The 18,545-nt window shown below is 36.6% G+C and overlaps 2 protein-coding genes across 2 annotated transcripts; both read left to right on the top strand.

The window, feature by feature from the left end:
- The first annotated feature begins 5,223 nt into the window (after window positions 1-5,223).
- LOC149179341 (uncharacterized) lies at window positions 5,224-6,635 on the top strand. Its single transcript, XM_089423820.1, has one exon. The coding sequence runs from the start codon at window positions 5,763-5,765 to the stop codon at window positions 6,147-6,149; it is 387 nt and encodes a 128-aa protein (XP_089279946.1). The 5' UTR covers window positions 5,224-5,762; the 3' UTR covers window positions 6,150-6,635.
- Window positions 6,636-17,030: 10,395 nt separating this feature from the next.
- Window positions 17,031-18,220, top strand: LOC149179340 (uncharacterized). Its single transcript, XM_089423819.1, has one exon. The coding sequence runs from the start codon at window positions 17,563-17,565 to the stop codon at window positions 17,947-17,949; it is 387 nt and encodes a 128-aa protein (XP_089279945.1). The 5' UTR covers window positions 17,031-17,562; the 3' UTR covers window positions 17,950-18,220.
- The last annotated feature ends 325 nt before the right edge of the window (window positions 18,221-18,545 follow it).

The raw sequence follows: 18,545 nt of genomic DNA, 5'->3' as shown, positions 1-18,545 counted from the left end.
TAAACAACCAAAATCCTAACCCCAGGAGATGGAACGCCAAGAGTTTGTGGGCCCCGTTGGGGTTAGTTGGGCAGCCAACTTCCCGAGGTCATAACTTGGTCATATTATCTTTGTTTGGCACATACAATACCTTGTTGGAAAGGTCTCTTCGATTACTACAAGATTTGTAGCAGGCCCCCGCCTATTGCAATGGGCCTACGACGAAAAAAAATGTCGTTTAGTGGGGTCAAAACTACTCTAGAAGTTCAGGACCTGAAAAACTACTAAAAATAGTAAATGATGAAATAAATAAGGAAACAGATGAAACCGACTAGAGATCTAGGTGGAATAGGCAGGTGGCCACCAATATCCACCCGGATCAATTGAGCTTGGGGATGACAGAAGGTATAGTACTACAGGGATCAATACAATAACCTTTAAGAGGGAGTTAGGATACCCTCTTTGCCTGAAAGATGTCATATTTGTTGCAGGCCTAAAGAAGAGTCCCATCTGTGTAGCAGTTTTGGAAGATAGTGGTTATGATGTGATCTTCAGCAAAGGGAAAGCATTATTGAGACACATAACCATTAGACAGGTGAAGCAGATTGAGGTTTGTGTGAAGAACCTATACAAGTTGGATGTGAAATATTGTGCTACATTAAGCAGTAAGGCAGAGAAAGAGTAGAGTCATGATTTATGTGAGCTCTGGCACAGAGATTGGGCCATTTGCATCATGGTGCCTTGAGTATTATGCAACAAAGAACCATTGACGTCCCTAAAGGAGCACTTGAGCAGTAGGATTTCTACAAAGGTTATACCTTGGGGAAGTATGAAAAATCCACATTCCATGATTGAGACAACAAAGCACATGCAGTCTTCAAAAGAGTCCACAATGATGTTTGTGGAACTTTCTCAACAACCTCCACTGCTAGGCATAAGTATGTTGTTATTTTTATTAATTATTTCTCAAGGAAGTGTTGGATCTTCTTCACATGGAAGAAGGATGAGACATTCTCAAAGTTCGTAGAATTCAAGGCACTAGTTGAGAAAGTGACTAGCAAGAATGTGAAGGCTCTCAGGAGCGACAATGGAAGTGAGTATGTTTCGAATGAATTCAAGGATTTTTGTGTGAAAGAAGGTTTTCGAAGAGAGTTGACAACACCCCACAAACCATAGCAAAATGGGGTGGCTAAGAAGAAGAACTAAAGCATTGTGGGAGTTGCAAGAGCTATGCTACATTACTAAGGCCTACCAATGAATTTGTGGGTAGAGGTATGTAACATAGAAGTCTACTTGCAGAACCAGAGTCCTCATCGGGTTATTGTTATGATTACACCAGAGGAGGATTTCTCGGGGAGAAAGTCGGATGCGTCTCACTTCAAGATTTTTGGGTTACACCGAAACTCCACACAATTACGATGTGTACTACCTTCCCTCATAATGGCAATTGTGCAAATGGATGTAAATTTTGACGAGGAGAAAGTGACGCGATGCTCTCTTGAGAGGGAGCTTTAGATCCCACAAAAAGAGGAGATTTTGGCTCCAAAGGAGGAGGCCCGAGAAATTATGGAGCAACCAAAAATAGAGGAGAAGGGAGTGGAGACATCCACTTAAGCAAAACCATCCAGAGAAGGCAGAAAAAGAACTAAGGAAACTGATAGACTTGTGCAGGATGCGAGGGAGAATGTGGGAGCTCCTTAAAATTTGCGTAGGCAAAGGAGGTCACCTGAGAGGTACACTAGCTACATGGCTCTAATGATTAAGCTTGTAGAGACCGAGCCATCCTCTTTCGAGGAAGCAGTTGAGAAAATTGTTTGGGTTGATGTAATGGTGGAAGAATATGAATCCATCATGAAGAACAATGTTTGGGAAGTGGTCCCAAGACCAAGAGATAAATCAATTGTGGCTTCGAGATGGATTTTCAAGGTTAAAAATGTAGCAGACTGAATCATAGAGAAGTATAAAGCCATATTTGTGGCCAAAGGATTCTCTCAAGTTGAGGGAATTGACTATGAGGAAACCTTTTCTCCCGTAGTAAGGTATTCATCCATTAGATCAATTATTGCACTAGATGCACAGATGGGGTGGAAGATCCACCAGATGGATGTAAAAACAAGATTTCTCAACAGTGTTATTGAAGAGGAGGTGTACATATAGCAACCAGAAGGTTTTGAGACATTTGATTGGGAGTCTCATGTGTGCAACTTCATGCAAGCATTGTACGGTCTCAAACAAGCACCCTGTGCTTGGTATACCAAGATCGACAATTATCTCACAGGATTTGGCTTCACCAAAAGTGAAGCATATTCGAACATCTATCATATTTTGGTAGAAGGTAAATTACTTATCTTGTTTTATATGTTGATGGTTTAATATTAACAGGTGATGAGCAGCTGATCAGCTCTTGCAAGGAGGACCTTGCAAGGGAATTTGAAATGAAGGACATGGGTCTCATGCACTACTTCTATGGGCTGAGAGTATGGCAAGGTGATGGGGAATTATTTGTGCCTCAAAGCAAGTATGCCATCAAGATACTACATAGATTTCACATGGAGAGCTGTAAACCCATGGAGGCACCTCTAGGTACCAACTAGAGGAAGGAGATTGTCACTTCAGGTGAGGAAGTGGATGCTACCATTTACCGACAGTTAATGGGTCCACTGATGTATCTTTTGAACACACGATCATGTATACACTATGCAGTCAACCATTTGAGCCAAGCTATGGTTAGTCCAACCAAATTATATTGGAAGAAAGATAAGAATGTTTTACGATACCTTAGAGGCACTACCCAGTATGGATTATGGTACAGACAAATGGAGAGAGTGAAGTTGTGTGGCTTCACAAATGCAGATTGGACAAGGATTCCACCTAACTAAAAAAATACATCAAATAGAATTTTCAATATTGGATCTGCAACGATTTCCTGATATAACAAGAAGCAAAAATTTGTAATACTCAACATTAAATCTTATAAATAAAATAAAACTTCTCCCATTTTTAAAAAAAATGTATTCGTACCCAAATTCCTCCCAATATCTCCCTTAAATCAACATGGGCTAGGTAATCTAACACTACACACTTACCACAAAACCACTTCTTATCATATTGCCCTAAAGTTCGTTTCAAATGGGGTAATTTAACACCATGCACACTTACTAGAAAACCATTTTTTAAAGTGATCTCGTGAAGAGGAGATTGTGGATAACATTAATAATTATCTTCCAAGTGCTTTTAATAAGATGGCTTCTTATCATTTCATTATCATCTCACATATTAATTTTCCCTCTTATACATTTTTTTGGGTGCATGTATGGTATCCCTTTGGAAATTGGGCCCAATAATACTTTTATTTTTCAACTCCGTGTTGCACCCACACCCACTTCTAACATAAAGTATGTCTCTCACGTACTGAATTTTGCCATCATGTCTCCCATATACTGAATTTTCCCACCGGTGTTTCCATCATACTTAATTTACATTTTCTTGTAATATCAATCAAATCATGACATTCAGTTGTGAAAAAAGTAGGTTGTAGGATATAGCACTAAGGAAAAAATGCATCGCGGGATGTACATTATTGAAAGAAAAATATAGTGGTGTCCGAATCGCACCTTTATGTGGACGTCATTATGGATTCAAATTAAAATTTATATTAAGTAGTGATAAGAATTAGTAGCGGTGAAAATTTTGTGTTTATATATGTTGTTTAAGAAATGGTGTTAAATGTTTGTGAATTTTATGGGTGGTAAAACATATTGTTGAGTAATTAAAAGGAAAGGAAAGTTAGTATGTTTTAATTTTATTTTTTAGGTTTAGTATATAATTTTAATTATGATATTGTTTTATAAGGGTGTTAGAAATATTATATCAACAAAAGAGAAATGATTTTATATTTGAATATTGGATTAGGTTTATTAGATAAGTTCTGATTTTATATTTGAATATTGGATTGAGGTTTATTAGAGAAGTTTTTATTTTGTTTAAGATTTTTTATTTTATTCATAGTTAACTATTTATATGTATTTTAGATAAGTTTTGTGGGTGTTGAAATAAAGTGGAGTTGAAAAATCTAAGAACCCAATTTTTTGTATTGTTTTTGTTTTTATTTTCAATAGTTCTTTTTATAATATTTTATAGAGATGGTCAACTCCTCATAGGTTTTTGAGAATAAGTGCTAAAGAGATGAACATCATTATGAGAATAAGTGCTAAAGAGATGAACATTGAAATGATGGAATGAATTTTCTAGACACAAAGTGAATCATAAGTTGGAATGAATTTTCTAGACACAAAGCGAATCATACATTGATATAACAATTTTTATTGAGGAAATTGATAATATGGATAAATTTAAAAACTATCCCAAAGACAATGTGTTGTGAACGAGTTTACTAATAAGACTCAACATAGTTATATAATCTCAAGAACAATGAAATTAAATTGAAAGTGTAAATAAATGAGAATATTAAATTTATTAATGAGAAGAGATAAGTTTCCATGAGCGAATTAATATAACAAATGACTCATACTTTGCTTGATAAGAACTAAAATTTTAATTTTTTATCTTACTAAATTTTTATAATTAAAAAAACAGATACCACATTATTATTTATTTATAGTATATATTTATCTTTTAAAAATATTTTTATCAATAAAAAATATAATTTTACATAAATTTTAAAAAATAAAAAATAAATTAATATATACTTGTTTTAAAACATAAGCACACACTCACTAATTATTTTCTATTAAATTTGTAAAAGTTAAAAAATAAATATATGATTTAATACCATTAAAAAATTCATTTTTTAACAAATATTCTTAATTCATAATATTTAATTTTTAAAATTATAATGGATTAAAAAAAATAAAAAAATGCCACTCAAATATCAATAGAGTAATCACTTGACTAACCTGGCCAATCCAAGTAAAAGCTGACAACTTGAAAGCCATATATATAATTGTGTGTTTTCTGTTTTCCACTTCGCTTTTTATTTCCAATAAAAAGTTTCCATCTGTCTCTGAAAATTCTTAAAGAAAGCACCTACTTTTTTTAATCAAATCCATGTGAGTTGTACTCTAGTCCACAAAAAAAAAATTCAAAAATACACCAAATGTCACAGTTAAATCACTTCTTTGAAAAAAATAAAAAAATCTAAAAACCATATCTTTTTCTGCCTGCTTTCCCCACTATTAAGGATTCAAATGATAAAAGTATAATATGATTGTAAAACAACTCAGCTGACCCTTTTGTCTCAGCTTGGGCACTATATATTTTCCCTCCATCGTCTTACCAGTCGAGCTTCAGATTGGAGCGAAAAGAACCCATACGGCAATCTCTGAATAAAGATGGGCAATCTCTGAATAAAGATGAGCAGTGACCCTTTCTTTCTCAGATCCAGATCTCCTGTTATCTCCTTGGTTCCCTTGCACTGATCATCTCCTTGGTTTCCCTGGGCTGATCATCTCTGTCACAAAAATATATTCATTTATATATTTTTCTGTCTCTAGTCTCCAGAATATGATCTAATGGTTAAGTGGGAGGTTTGATCCTACAACTATTATGGTCCAATCCCAAGCAAATTTATATATGCATGAAAACTGCTCCAAATAAGACTTTCGTCGGTTGAAAATAAAAAATATTCTTATACCTTCAAGTCATCTTCTCTGCTTTCCTCAATTGGGCATTTGTTTTCTCCATTTGGGCTCTAGTGTACTGGAATTTTTTAGCATCTGGGGCAGTACCCAACAGCCAAAATTGCAATAAGCAGAATCTGTGCAATGACGTTTATATGCGTGTATATACTTGGAGGGCTGAACACGAAGGTGAAAAATCTTACAGAGGAACCCATTGATTTGCAGGTAAGAGTGGGATCCATTCTCAAAAAGGCCTACACTGTCAAAGCCGGCAGAGCAAAGACTTTGGATTGCAGAAAGATGTACATGTCATATGCTCCTTCAAGAACCCACGGCGCTGCTGCTTTGTTCTTTGATGAGAGTTGCCAGCCGTACGTTTGGATCCACAATCCCAACGGGTTCGGCAGGATGGTGAAGCAGCAGTATGTCAGCTTGGAGGATCTGAGAGACTTCTCAGAGATCAAGATTTACAAAGAGGCAGGGAGAGACAGTCTTTCTGTATACAAGAAGCCCAGGTCAGATTTGTGCTGAGCACCCCAAAAAAACAGTTTACAGCAATCTGCAGCTATAGTGAAGTATAATACTGTGTTTTCTTTCCGTTACACTGACACAGTTTACAGCAATCTGCAGCGATAGTGACGTATAATACTGTGTTTTCTTTTCATTACACTGACTGGTTACCTGTTTTATGCATTTAGTGACTAGCGGTAGGTTATCTGTTTTACGGCGTTGATAGTTGTAACCGGCATTTCCTAAATGGTTTGGCTGGATTTTATCATAATATTGCCAGAATTCCCGTTCATTTTCTGAGCAAATTTGAAGCTTTTTTAGACTTCTTGATCATTTGGGTTGCAGAGTACCCACTTTTTTCAGCATATGTGTGAATACCCATCAGCCAAAGTGCGTATAAGATGAGATATGTATAGTATACCCATCAGCCAAAGTGCGTATAAGATGAGATATGTATAGTCTAATATGATATTTATGTGTATATATAAGTTGATTATTAAGTGGTCTGATTCCGAGTACGATTATCTATTTCTGAATTTCTTCCGTTGAAAACAAATCAGAAGAAATATAAATGAGGGACCAAAAATCGAAAGTGTGGATTTTGATTTGCAGAGGCAGGGAGAGACAGTTTTGTTGTTCCCATAAATCCACGGTCAGATGTGTGTAGAGGACCTTAACCAAAAACCATACGGAGCTTTTACATGTGCGGTGATCGTTATGGATAATACTGTGTTCTGTTTTTATTTTGTTGCCCGGATAAGTTGGTAGATTCTCTCTCCATATAGATAGAGATGTAGAATTAATGTAATTTAGGTATTCCATTGTTTGTTAGTATGTACTTTAGTTTCAAAATCTTTGTTGTAATATTGATGGTAACTTTTTAAGATGTCACTCTCCAAATTTTTTGAGCATAGGAATAAAATTTTAAATCAAACTAAATAATTAGGTTTTTTAGGTCAGATAGACCAAAGTTTGGTTTCAATACACGTTAACCATCATTATCATCATCATTTTTTTATAAAAGTTTTTAAAATATTAATAATAATAATCATGGTTTTTTTATTATTTTTTACACAACCCTGATTCATATTTTAATGAAAAAGATTATTAGAAAGCAAAAATTAACAATAATATATTTTTCCTCATATGAAATAGATTTTTTATATATTTTAATATGAATTATTATTTTATATTCAAAATAATATTAAATTACATTATTGTTTTTTAATTTTATTTATATTTATAAAGTTAATTAATATAATAGAAAATTATTATTTTTAAATTTTATTTATATTTATAAAATTAATTAATATAATAGTAAAGCATAATATAGTATATTGGAATATTAATTAAATATAAAAAACTGAAATAAAATATATTTAATAGTAAAAATTAAAGTACTATAGAGATTCTACCAATAGATCACCTGATAATGCAATAAACTAAAGCAATATACATGATCTACTTCTACAAACAAACTTGTGGAAGCTTAATCGAATATGAGCAATATCAAACGGAACACATATAACAGATAAAAAGAAAGCAAACACACATGAACACAGAAGATAACTCTAGGGAAAGCCTCAACTTAAAACCCCAATCTCTATATTATCATACAAGTGGAAATATCTCAGATTACACAAAAGCCTTAGCTGAGTAAACTATCTAGCTCTCAGTACAATCTCAAAATACAACTCACAAACTGAATAGACACAACATATGCCTTTCCTCAAGCCTCCAAGCCTCCTATTTCCTTGCGCAGTTTCTGTTGGGGTCCAATGATGCCACCTATGTGAATTGGCCTCATTACACACTCACTAAACTGAAGAAGTAACTGCGCAATCCTCAAGGAATGAATTCCTTCTCATGCAAGAGATATCCACAATGGAATATTCCTACAACTGATAGTACAATGTCCCATCATCTGATCTCAACTGGGTCTTTGACTGAACTGACATGCATGAGTTATTTAGGAGAGAATATTTAGTTATCTGAAGTGTAGTAGTTACATGCAATCATGCATTAACTAACTGAACTCATAATCAGTTCCTCAAACTGTTGGAACTAATCTAACTGGACTTAACTCAGTTAACTGAGCTAACTAATTACAACTCAAATTACAACTCATCCTCATCTCCTTAACTAAGGGATAAATTTCTCAATCAAAGGAGAAACGGTTGCATGTCTTCACAAAGACTTCATGTTTAATTTTCTCCAACCAATTAACTCAAGATGAATTAATTAATTATTAATCAAACAGCTGCTAAGAACATATTCGGATTTTACTTCTCAATTTTAGTTAAGGGACTAACTAAAATAGGAAGGTATCCTGAAATGCTATTTATGGCAGTGCTATTTTTAGCACTTTTATATTTAGCATTTTTTGTTGCTATTTTCAACACTCCCTCTCAACAAGAAATGGATTATCACTCACCCCAATCATGTCTCTGTGGAACTCGAACTTGCATTTTGACAATGCCTTAGTCAAAATATCTGCATCCTGCTCCTCGGTCGAAACATACAGCAACAACATGATCCTCTTCACCATATAGTCTCGAAGACGATGGTAACAGATATCAATGTGCTTGGACCTGTCATGAGACACTGGATTTTCAGAGAGTTTCATACAACTCTGATTATCGGAATAGATCACGGTTGGATCCATCCTCTGACCAAACAATCCCACTAGAATCTTCTGCAGCCAAATGGCCTCGCATGTTGCCTGACTGGCAGCCATGTATTCAGCCTCTACTGAGCTAAGTGCAACTGACCTCTATTTCATGTTGTACCAATAAACTGCAGCCGAACCAAGGTTGAAGATTCCTCCAGAAGTGCTCTTCCGGTCTGTTGGACTCCCAGCCCAATCCGCATCTGTGAAGCCTTGAAGCTTCACTCCCTCTACCCATCTATACCACAATCCATACTAAGATGTGCCTCTGAGATATCTCAGCACATGCTTCGTTGCCTTCCAAAACAGCTTGGTAGGCTGAACCATAGCTTGACTAAGCTGGTTCACCGCAAAGCACAAATCTGGTCGTGTGTTCACTAGATACATCAATGAACCCACAAGTTGATGATGAACAATAGCAGCTACTACCTCACCTGAAATAGCATCCTCCTAACTCCAGTTACTAGCTAGAGGAGTTTGCACGGGCTTGGAATTCTCCATGTGGAATCGTCTGAGTATCTCATTGGCATACTTTCCTTGAGACACAAGCACTTCCCCATCCTTCTGCCACACTTCCATGCCTAGAAAGTAGTGCATAAGACCCGTTTCTTTCATCTCGAACTCTCTTGCAAGGTCCTCCTTGCAAGAATTGATCAAATGATCATCACCTGTCAAAATCAGATCATCAACATAAAGAACAATGATCAGTGGCTTACCTTCTACCATGATGTGGTAAAGGTTTGCATCCGCTTTACTCTTGGTGAAGCCCAACCTGGTGAAATAGCTGTTGATCCTGGTGTACCAGCACGAGGTGCTTACTTTAGCCCATATAATGGTCGCTTGAGTCAGCACACATGCAACTCATGATCGAAGGTCTCAAATCCTTCTGGCTGCTCTATGTACACCTCTTCCTCAATTGTGCCATTAAGGAACGCAGTCTTGACATCCATCTGATGGATCTTCCAACCCATCTGAGCTAATAGTGCCAACATTGATTTGATAGATGATTACCTTATTACAAGAGAAAAAGTCTCATCGTATTTGATCCCCTCGACCTGTGAGAAACCGTGGGCAACAAACCTTGCCTTGTGTTTCTCAACACTCCCATTAGCTCCCTACTTTACCTTATAAAGCCATCGGGAACTTACCACCGACTTGTCCTCCGGTCTTGGGACAACATCCCAAACATTGTTCCAAATGATAGAGTCGTACTCCACTACCATCACATCAACCCACACTGGTTGCTTCACTGCTTTCTCGAAAGAAGAAGGTTCGGTCGCTGCACACTCCCCAACCAGGGCCATGTAACCAGTGTACCGCTCGGGTGATATCCTCTGTCTGTGCTGAGAGGATGGCTGCCCCACATTCTCTTGCACATCAATCTCCAATCTGTCTGCTTCCCTTGAGCGTTTCTGCCCATCTCTGGAAGACTCAATATGAGTGGATGTCTCCACTCCTGGATCCTTTGCATGTGGCTGCTCCATATCAGTATGAGGCTCCTCCTCCTTTGGAACCAAACGTTCATCCTATACATGCAACTTTAGCTCCCTCTCAAGTGATACTCGCATGGCTTTCTGCTCGTCGAACTTTAGATCCCTGTACACCACTGTCCTCTAACTGGTAGGCAAAAACACCTGATAGTTGTGGGGTGTATCTGTGTACCCCACGAGTATCCCCAACACAGCAGTTGGATCTAGCTTCTTTTGGGCATCTTTGGTCACATGGCAGTAAACCGATGATCCAAAGATTCAGAAGTGACTCACATATGGTCGCTTCCCGAAAAAGGCCTCCATTGGTGTCTTCATCCCCAATATACGGTGAGGACTTCTATTCTACAAGTATACTATTGTATTGCATGCCTCAACCCACAAATGAAGTGGCAGGATTTAGTCATGCAACATCGCTCAAGCTACTCCCACTATCGATCTGTTCTTCCTTTCGACCACCCCATTCTGCTGTGGGTTATGGGGTGTCGTCAACTCCCGTTTAATTCCTTCTACAGCGCAGAAATCCTTAAACTGTTGGGAGACATACTCTCCACCATTGTCACTTCGCAAGGCTCTTATTTTATTTCCATATTCTTTCTCTGCCAAGGCTTTAAACTCACAGAACCTCAAGAAGGCCTGATCCTTCTTTTGCATAAAGTAGATCCAACATCTACGAGAAAAATCATCAATAAAAATAACATAGTACCTTTGTTTAGCAGTGGAGGCTGTAGAGAATGGTCCACACACATCTGAGTGAACTTGCTCCTGGATTGCTCCAACTCTATTGTCTCGATCCTGAAAGGAAGATTTTTCATACTTACCCACGGTACAACCTTTGCATGTATCCATTTTCTCCAGGTTCCACTTGGGTAGTCCGGTAGGAATTTGTTGCATTATCTTCAAGGCTCCATGGTGCAAGTGGCCCAGTGTTCTATGCCATAGCTCGCCAACATCTTGGCTTTACACCAACTCAGCTTTGGAACTCAATTTAGCACCATCGTCTACCTCCAGCTTGTAGAGATTCTTTAATCGAATCCCAATTCTCTTGGTTTGTCCAGTGCTGATATGCCTCAGGAATACCTTTCCTTTACTAAGGACTACATCATAGCCTTTATCTTCTAGCATAGCAATGAACATAATATTCTTCTTCAGACCCGGTACATACTTTACATCAGTGAGGGTGAGAGGAGCTCCATGCTCCCTCTGAAACACAACTGTACCTTCACCTAAAACACAGTACTTTCCATCATCGCCCATCTCGATGCGCATTTGGAGATCTTTCTCCTCCAAGGTATTGAATAGATTCTTGTCACCAAACATGTGGGAAGAGGCTACACTATCCAGGTACCAAACACATCCCACCATGGATGAAACCATGCATGTGATAAGAGAGAAATCCAACTCGAACTATAAGGCAAGTGCCTCACCTTCAGATCCCATCGAGGATCCCTTCTTGGATTTCTTCTATGGACAATTTGTTGCAAAATGGCCCACTTCATGACAATGAAAGCATTGCACTTTCGATTTCTCAAACTTCTTCCCACCATGGGAAGAACTGGATTTGGGATGGGATGCCTTCCCTTTCCTAGTGATGCCCCTACTTCAAGTCTACCTCTATGCGGATGGGCCAGTGGTCAAAGCCCATACATGGTAGAATCGAGGCCTCATAGTAGATGTCTCTGCTGAGCAGATCTTCAGATTCCAATAACCGATCTAGTCGAGAGGCCACTAGGTGAAGCCCTCCCCTACAGTTATTCCAAGTGTGTATTCCGTTAATATTTGGAATGTCTACCAAATGTAGGTCTGCTTGCATATTCCTGAACAATTCCATTTCTGGTTCCTCTCTTCTTATTCCCCCTTTTTTCTCAGCTAGCGAGGTTATCAGGTTGAAGTCTCCCTCTATCAGCCAAAGTTTTTCATTATGCAATTGACTTAGCTTCCCTATGCTCTGGAGGAAAGCTTCCTTCTCTCCTGGAGTGTGAGGCCCATAGACTGCCGAGATTAAAACCCATTCCCTGGTTTCAATGTGCTGAAATCGCCCTGACAAGATGTGTGGCATGCCCATCCAAGAATCCACCATTACCTCTGTAGGGTTCCAGATTATGGCAATACCTCCCGCACTCCCTTTTGCATCTATTGCTACTGCTTCATACTTAGGTCAGAATCGTCTAAGTATTTCCTCTATTTTTTCTCCTGATACCTTTGTTTCTTGGAGGAGCACTATATAAGGCTTCTCCTTTTTCAAATGATCTTGTAAGTATCTCTTCTTACCTCGGCTATTGAGGCCTCTCACATTCTAGGAGATTACTATCATTGAGAAACTTTGTGTAGTTGGTGGAATACCACTGATAGCGGTATTACCCTTCCAGAGTTAACTAACATCTCGCCCACCATTTGGATTGATTCCTGAAGGTTTTTCCTTCCCATTTTCTTCCCTCCTTTACTTTGGCTTTGCTGCTCCTGCAAACTTCCCAATTGCATCCCAGGTTGCTCCATCAGATCTACCTATCTTTGGCCTTGATTAGCCATGTATTGCTGGAACGTTTCTCTATACAGTTTCTTTTGGTCTTCTAGAATAAATCTCTCATCTAGGTGTTGTCACTCGTTCAAAAGCCTTTTCAGGACTGCTTCCTCCATGCTCAGCTCCTCCTTTAATGCATAGACCTCCATTTCGGTGAGATCAATTGATTTTTCTGGTTCCTCTTTGTCTATCAGTTCTGTTTGTGCTTTCCTCTTGGATGTGGTTGTTGATTTGGTTGGCTCTTGGACTTGATATTGGTCCTCTGGTAGTTCTGCCTCTCTTAAGGTTTCCCCTTCCTCTTGCAACACTTCAAACCTATTATGGCTTACCCTTTTCTTTTGATGGTTGGATCCTTGATTCTGCTGCCCCTTTGTGTTCTTCTTTTTGTATGGAACCTCCTTAAACCCCTCATTCTTATCTTGTGGTTCAGTTTGTTCCCACAAATGCTTTAACTTGTCTATGCTCGGTTGGTTCAGTGGGCATGCTTTGTACAGATGACCGCACTCATGATAGCAGCGACAACAAAATGGTATGTGCTCATAGTCCAAGGGTTGTTGCCACACCTCTTCTTGATATTCCAGCTCCATTGACTCTAGGAGGGGTTCCGATATATTCATATAAACCCAGATGTGGGCATATGTGGTATATCTTCCCCTTTGAGTAGACTCTGCTATTTTCACAAATCTTCCCATTGAGTTACCTATACCTTCCAGAATTTTCAGATCCCAGAAATCGACTGGTAGGGCAAAGAGGTGAACCCAGACATGAGCTACTAGGAATTGCTCTTTGTCTAGGTTGTAGCATTCCTCCCAGTATCTCATGAAGAGACCTGCGTTATGGTTGAAATAAAGGCCATTTTCAAAAGCCCTTTTCTTATCTTGTAGATTCGAGAAGATTACTGTAAAAAAACCTCTCGCTCCCAAATTGAGTTCTATATGGCCTTTTGGTTGCCATTTCTGTTGGATCCATTTGATCAAGTCCTTTTCTGTTGACCAAATGCCAATAAACTTGCATATCATTACATGGTCTTTCATATAGCTGCGATACTTCTCTAGTTTATTCATTGGTATCACAAATCAAAACTTCTCAGTTGCACAGGGAAGGCATTGCCCTCGGATTTGTGACTACCATTGGGCTTCGAGAACAGGGTTAGTGCTAGGGCCGACACTCTCAAGGGAACTGGGTTGATGGCGTGGTTTACCGCTTGACTCTCCAGCGACTCCACTGTTGTAAGAGGGGATCTCTCCCCTCCGTCCAGGGCTCTCATCGCCCCTGTCAGATTCAGGCTCTGTCATATCGGCGACAGGGTGATTAGGCTGAAACCCATGTTCTTGTAGGTTTACAGAATCCTAGCAGATCAAATCATATTGTGCATGTGTGTTATTTCTTATTGCGTGTTTGAGATTGTTGTTTTAATTTGTGAATTGAATTTCGCAGATTAGTAGAGTAGAATTGTCTCTTGATTTAGATTAAAATTTCTTGAGCAGTTGCAATTCTATCACCATATTTCTGCATCCGGCAAATCCTCCTTCTAATCTTGCTTTGCCTTCTCCTTGAAGAAGCTTGCCAACAACGACGTTTTGAAAGGAGAGGTAACACCCTCTTGCCTTAATACTCATGTTGTGAATGTTTATAATCGACAATATCTTAAATAAGTAAAATTTTAATATGAAGCAAAATCAGGGAAAACCCTAACCTTTCAGTACTTCATAGTAACAATTCCCTTCTAATTGTAATGGGAGAACCACTTCACTGTATAAACATAACATCCATCTTTTTAATTATCATTATATCATAAATTAAATCTTATAAATAAGATAAACTCCTCCCATCTTTAAACAATGTATTCGTTCCCAAATTCCTCCCAATATCACCCTTAAATCAACACGGGCTAGCTAATCTAACACTACACAAATACCACAAAACCACTTCTTATAATATTGCCTTGAAGCTCGTTTCAGGGAGGTAATTTAACACCATGCACACTTACTAGAAAACCGTTTTTTAAAGTGATCTCGTGAAGAGGAGATTGTGGATAACATTAATGATTATTTTCCATAAGATGGTCTCTTATCATTTCATTATCATCTCACATATTAATTTTCCCTCTTATACATCTCTTTGTGTGAATGTATGGTATCCCTTTGGAAATTGGGCCCAATAATACTTTTTATTTTTCAACTCCGCGTTGCACCCACACCCACTTCTAACATAAAGTATGTCCCCCACGTACTGATTTTTCCCATCATGTCTTCCATATACTGAATTTTCCCACTGCTGTTTCCATCATACTTAATTTACATTTTGTTATAGTATCAATCAAATCATGACATTCCATTTTGGATATAGCACTAAGGAAAAAATGCACATTATTGAAAGAAAAATATAGTGACGTCCCAATCGCACCTTTATCTAGACGTCATTATGGATTCAAATTCAAATTTATATAAGTGTTGATAAGAATTAGTAGCGGTGAAATTTTGTGTTTATATATGTTGTTTAAGAAATGATGTTAAATGTTTGTAAATTTTTATGGGTGGTAAAACAGTTGATAAGAATTAGTAGCGGTGAAATTTTGTGTTTATATATGTGGTTAAAAAAATGATGTTAAATGTTTGTAAATTTTATGGGGTAAAATATATTGTTTAGTAATTAAAAAGAAATGAAAGTTAGTATGTTTGTTTTTATTTTTATTTTTTTACGATTAGGTATATAATTTTAATTATGATATTGTTTTATAAGGGTGTTAGAAATATTATATCAGTAACAGAAATGATTTTATATTTGAATATTAGATTGAGGTTCATTAAAGAAGTTCTGATTTTATATTTGAATATTGGATTGAGGTTTATTAGAGAAGCTTTTATTTTGTTTATGATATTTAATTTCATTCACATTTAACTATTTATATGTATTTTAGGTAAGTTTTGTGGGTGATAAAATAAAGTGGAGTTGAAAAATCTAAGAACCTAATTCTTTGTATTGTTTTTGTTTTTTTTTTTCAATATTCCTTTTTATAATATTTTGTAAAGATGGTCACCTCCTCATAGATTTTTTTAGAATAAGTGATAGAGAGATGAACATTGAAATGATGGAATGAATTTTGTAGTCACAAAGTGAACCATACATTGATATAACAATTTTTATTGAGGAAATTGATAATATGGATAACATTAAAAACAATCTCAAAGACAATATTGTTATGGATGAGTTTACTAATAAGACTTAAAATAGTTATAAAGTTTCAAGAACAATGACATTAAGTTTAAGCTGAAGGTGTAACTAAAAGAAAATATTAAATTTATTAATAAAAAGAGATGAGTTTCCATTAACTCATTAATGTAATTAATGACTCATACTTTAGTGGATGAAAATGAAAATTTTAATTTTTTATATTACTAAATTTTTACAATTCGAAAAACATATACCACATTATTATTTATATATAATATATATTTATATTTTATTTTTTTCGATAAAAAATATAATTTTACATAAATTTTTAAAAATAAAAATAAATTAATATATACTTCTTTAAAACAGAAACACACACTCACTAATTATCTTCTATTAAATTTGTAAAAATTAAAAAATAAATATATCATTTAATACCAATAAAAAGTTCGTTTTTTAAAAAATATTCTTAATTCATAATATTTAATTTTCTTAATTCATAATATTTAATTTTTAAAATTAAAATGGATTAAAAATAATAAATTAAGAATAAAATAAAATAACAAACCACTCAAATATCAATAGAGTAACCACTCAAATATCAATAGAGTAATCACTTGACTAACCTGGCCTAAAATTAAAAAAAAAAAAAAAAAAGTGCCACTCAAATATCGATAGAGTAATCACTTGACTAACCTGGCCAATCCAAGTAAAAGCTGACAACTTGAAAGTCATATATATAATTGTGTGTTTTCTGTTTTCCACTTTGTTTTTTATTTCCAATAAAAAGTTTCCATCTGTCTCTGAGAATTCTTAAAGAATCAAATCCATGTGAGTTGTACTCTAGTCCAAAAAAATTCAAAAAGCAGTTAACTTTTTAAAAATCAAATCCATGTGAGTTGTACTCTAGTCCAAAAAAATTCAAAAATACACCAAATGCCACATTTAAATTACTTCTTTGAAAAATAAAAATAAAATGTAAAATACCATATCTTTTCTTCCTGCTTTCCCCACGATGGAGGATTCAAATGATAAAGGTATAATATGATTGTAAAACAACTCAGCTGACCCTTTTGTCTTAGCGTGGGCACTATATATTTTCCCTCCATCTTCTTGCCAGTCGAGCTTCAGATTGGAGCGAACAGAACCCATAGGGCAATCTCTGAATAAAGATGAGCAGTGACCCTTTCTTTCTCAGATCCAGATCTCCTGTTATCTCCTTGGTTCCCTTGCACTGATCACCTCCTTGGTTTCCCTGGGCTGATCATCTCTGTCACAAAAATATATTCATTTATATATTTTTCTGTCTCTAGTCTCGAGAATATGATCTAATGGTTAAGTGGGAGGTTTGATCCTACAACTATTATGGTCCAATCCCAAGCAAATTTATATATGTATGAAAACTGCTCCAAATACGATTTTCCTTCAGTTGAAAATAAAAAATATTCTTATACCTTTAAGTCATCTTCTCTGCTTTCTTCAATTGGGCATTTGTTTTCTCCATTTGGGCTTTAGTGTACCGGAATTTTTTAGCATCTGGGGCAGTACCCAACAGCCAAAATTGCAATAAGCAGAATCTGTCCAATGACGTTTATATGCGTGTACATACTTGGGGGGCTGAAGACGAAGGTGAGAAATCTTACAGAGGAACCCATTGATTTGCAGGTAAGAGTGGGATCCATTCTCAAGAAGGCCTACACTGTCAAAGCCGGCAGAGCAAAGACTTTGGATTGCAGAAAGATGTACATGTCATATGCTCCTTCAAGAACCCACAGCGCTGCTGCTTTGTACTATGATGAGAGTTGCCAGCCGTACGTTTGGATCCATAATCCCAACGGGTTCGGCAGGATGGTGAAGCAGCAGTATGTCAGCTTGGAGGATCTGAGAGACTTCTCAGAAATCAAGATTTACAAAGAGGCAGGGAGAGACAGTCTTTCTGTATACAAGAAGCCCAGATCAGATTTGTGCTGAGCACCCCAAAAAAACAGTTTACAGCAATCTGCAGCTATAGTGAAGTATAATACTGTGTTTTCTTTTCGTTACACTGACACAGTTTACAGCAATCTGCAGCGATAGTGACGTATAATACTGTGTTTTCTTTTCATTACACTGACTGGTTATCTGTTTTATGCATTTGGTGACTAGCGGTAGGTTATCTGTTTTATGGCGTTGATAGTTGTAACCGGCCTTTCCTAAATGTTTTTGCTGGATTTTATCATAATATTGCCAGAATTCCCATTCATTTTCTGAGCAAATTTGAAGCTTTTTTAGACTTCTTGATCATTTGGGTTGCAGAGTACCCACTTTTTTCAGCATATGTGTGAATACCCATCAGCCAAAGTGCGTATAAGATGAGATATGTAGAGTATACCCATCAGCCAAAGTGCGTATAAGGTGAGATATGTATGGTCTAATATGATATTTATGTGTATATATAAGTTGATTATTAAGTGGTCTAATTCCGAGTAAGATTATCTATTTCTGAATTTCTTCCGTTGAAACCAAACCAGAAAAAATATAATTGAGGGACCAAAAATCGAAAGTGTGGATTTTGATTTGCAGACGCA

This window comes from Pinus tabuliformis, chromosome 4_1, assembly GCF_031772625.1.
Source record: "Pinus tabuliformis cultivar Carrire ecotype Pingquan chromosome 4_1, CPIR1, whole genome shotgun sequence".
In the NCBI taxonomy this organism is placed as follows: domain Eukaryota; kingdom Viridiplantae; phylum Streptophyta; class Pinopsida; order Pinales; family Pinaceae; genus Pinus; species Pinus tabuliformis.
The sequence above is the reverse complement of the archived record's forward strand: the minus strand, read 5'-3'. Positions and strand labels throughout refer to the sequence as shown.

Coding starts and splice junctions, on each gene's coding strand:
- LOC149179341 (XM_089423820.1), top strand. CDS start 5,763: ATGACGTTTATATGCGTGTATATACTTGGAGGGCTGAACACGAAGGTG.
- LOC149179340 (XM_089423819.1), top strand. CDS start 17,563: ATGACGTTTATATGCGTGTACATACTTGGGGGGCTGAAGACGAAGGTG.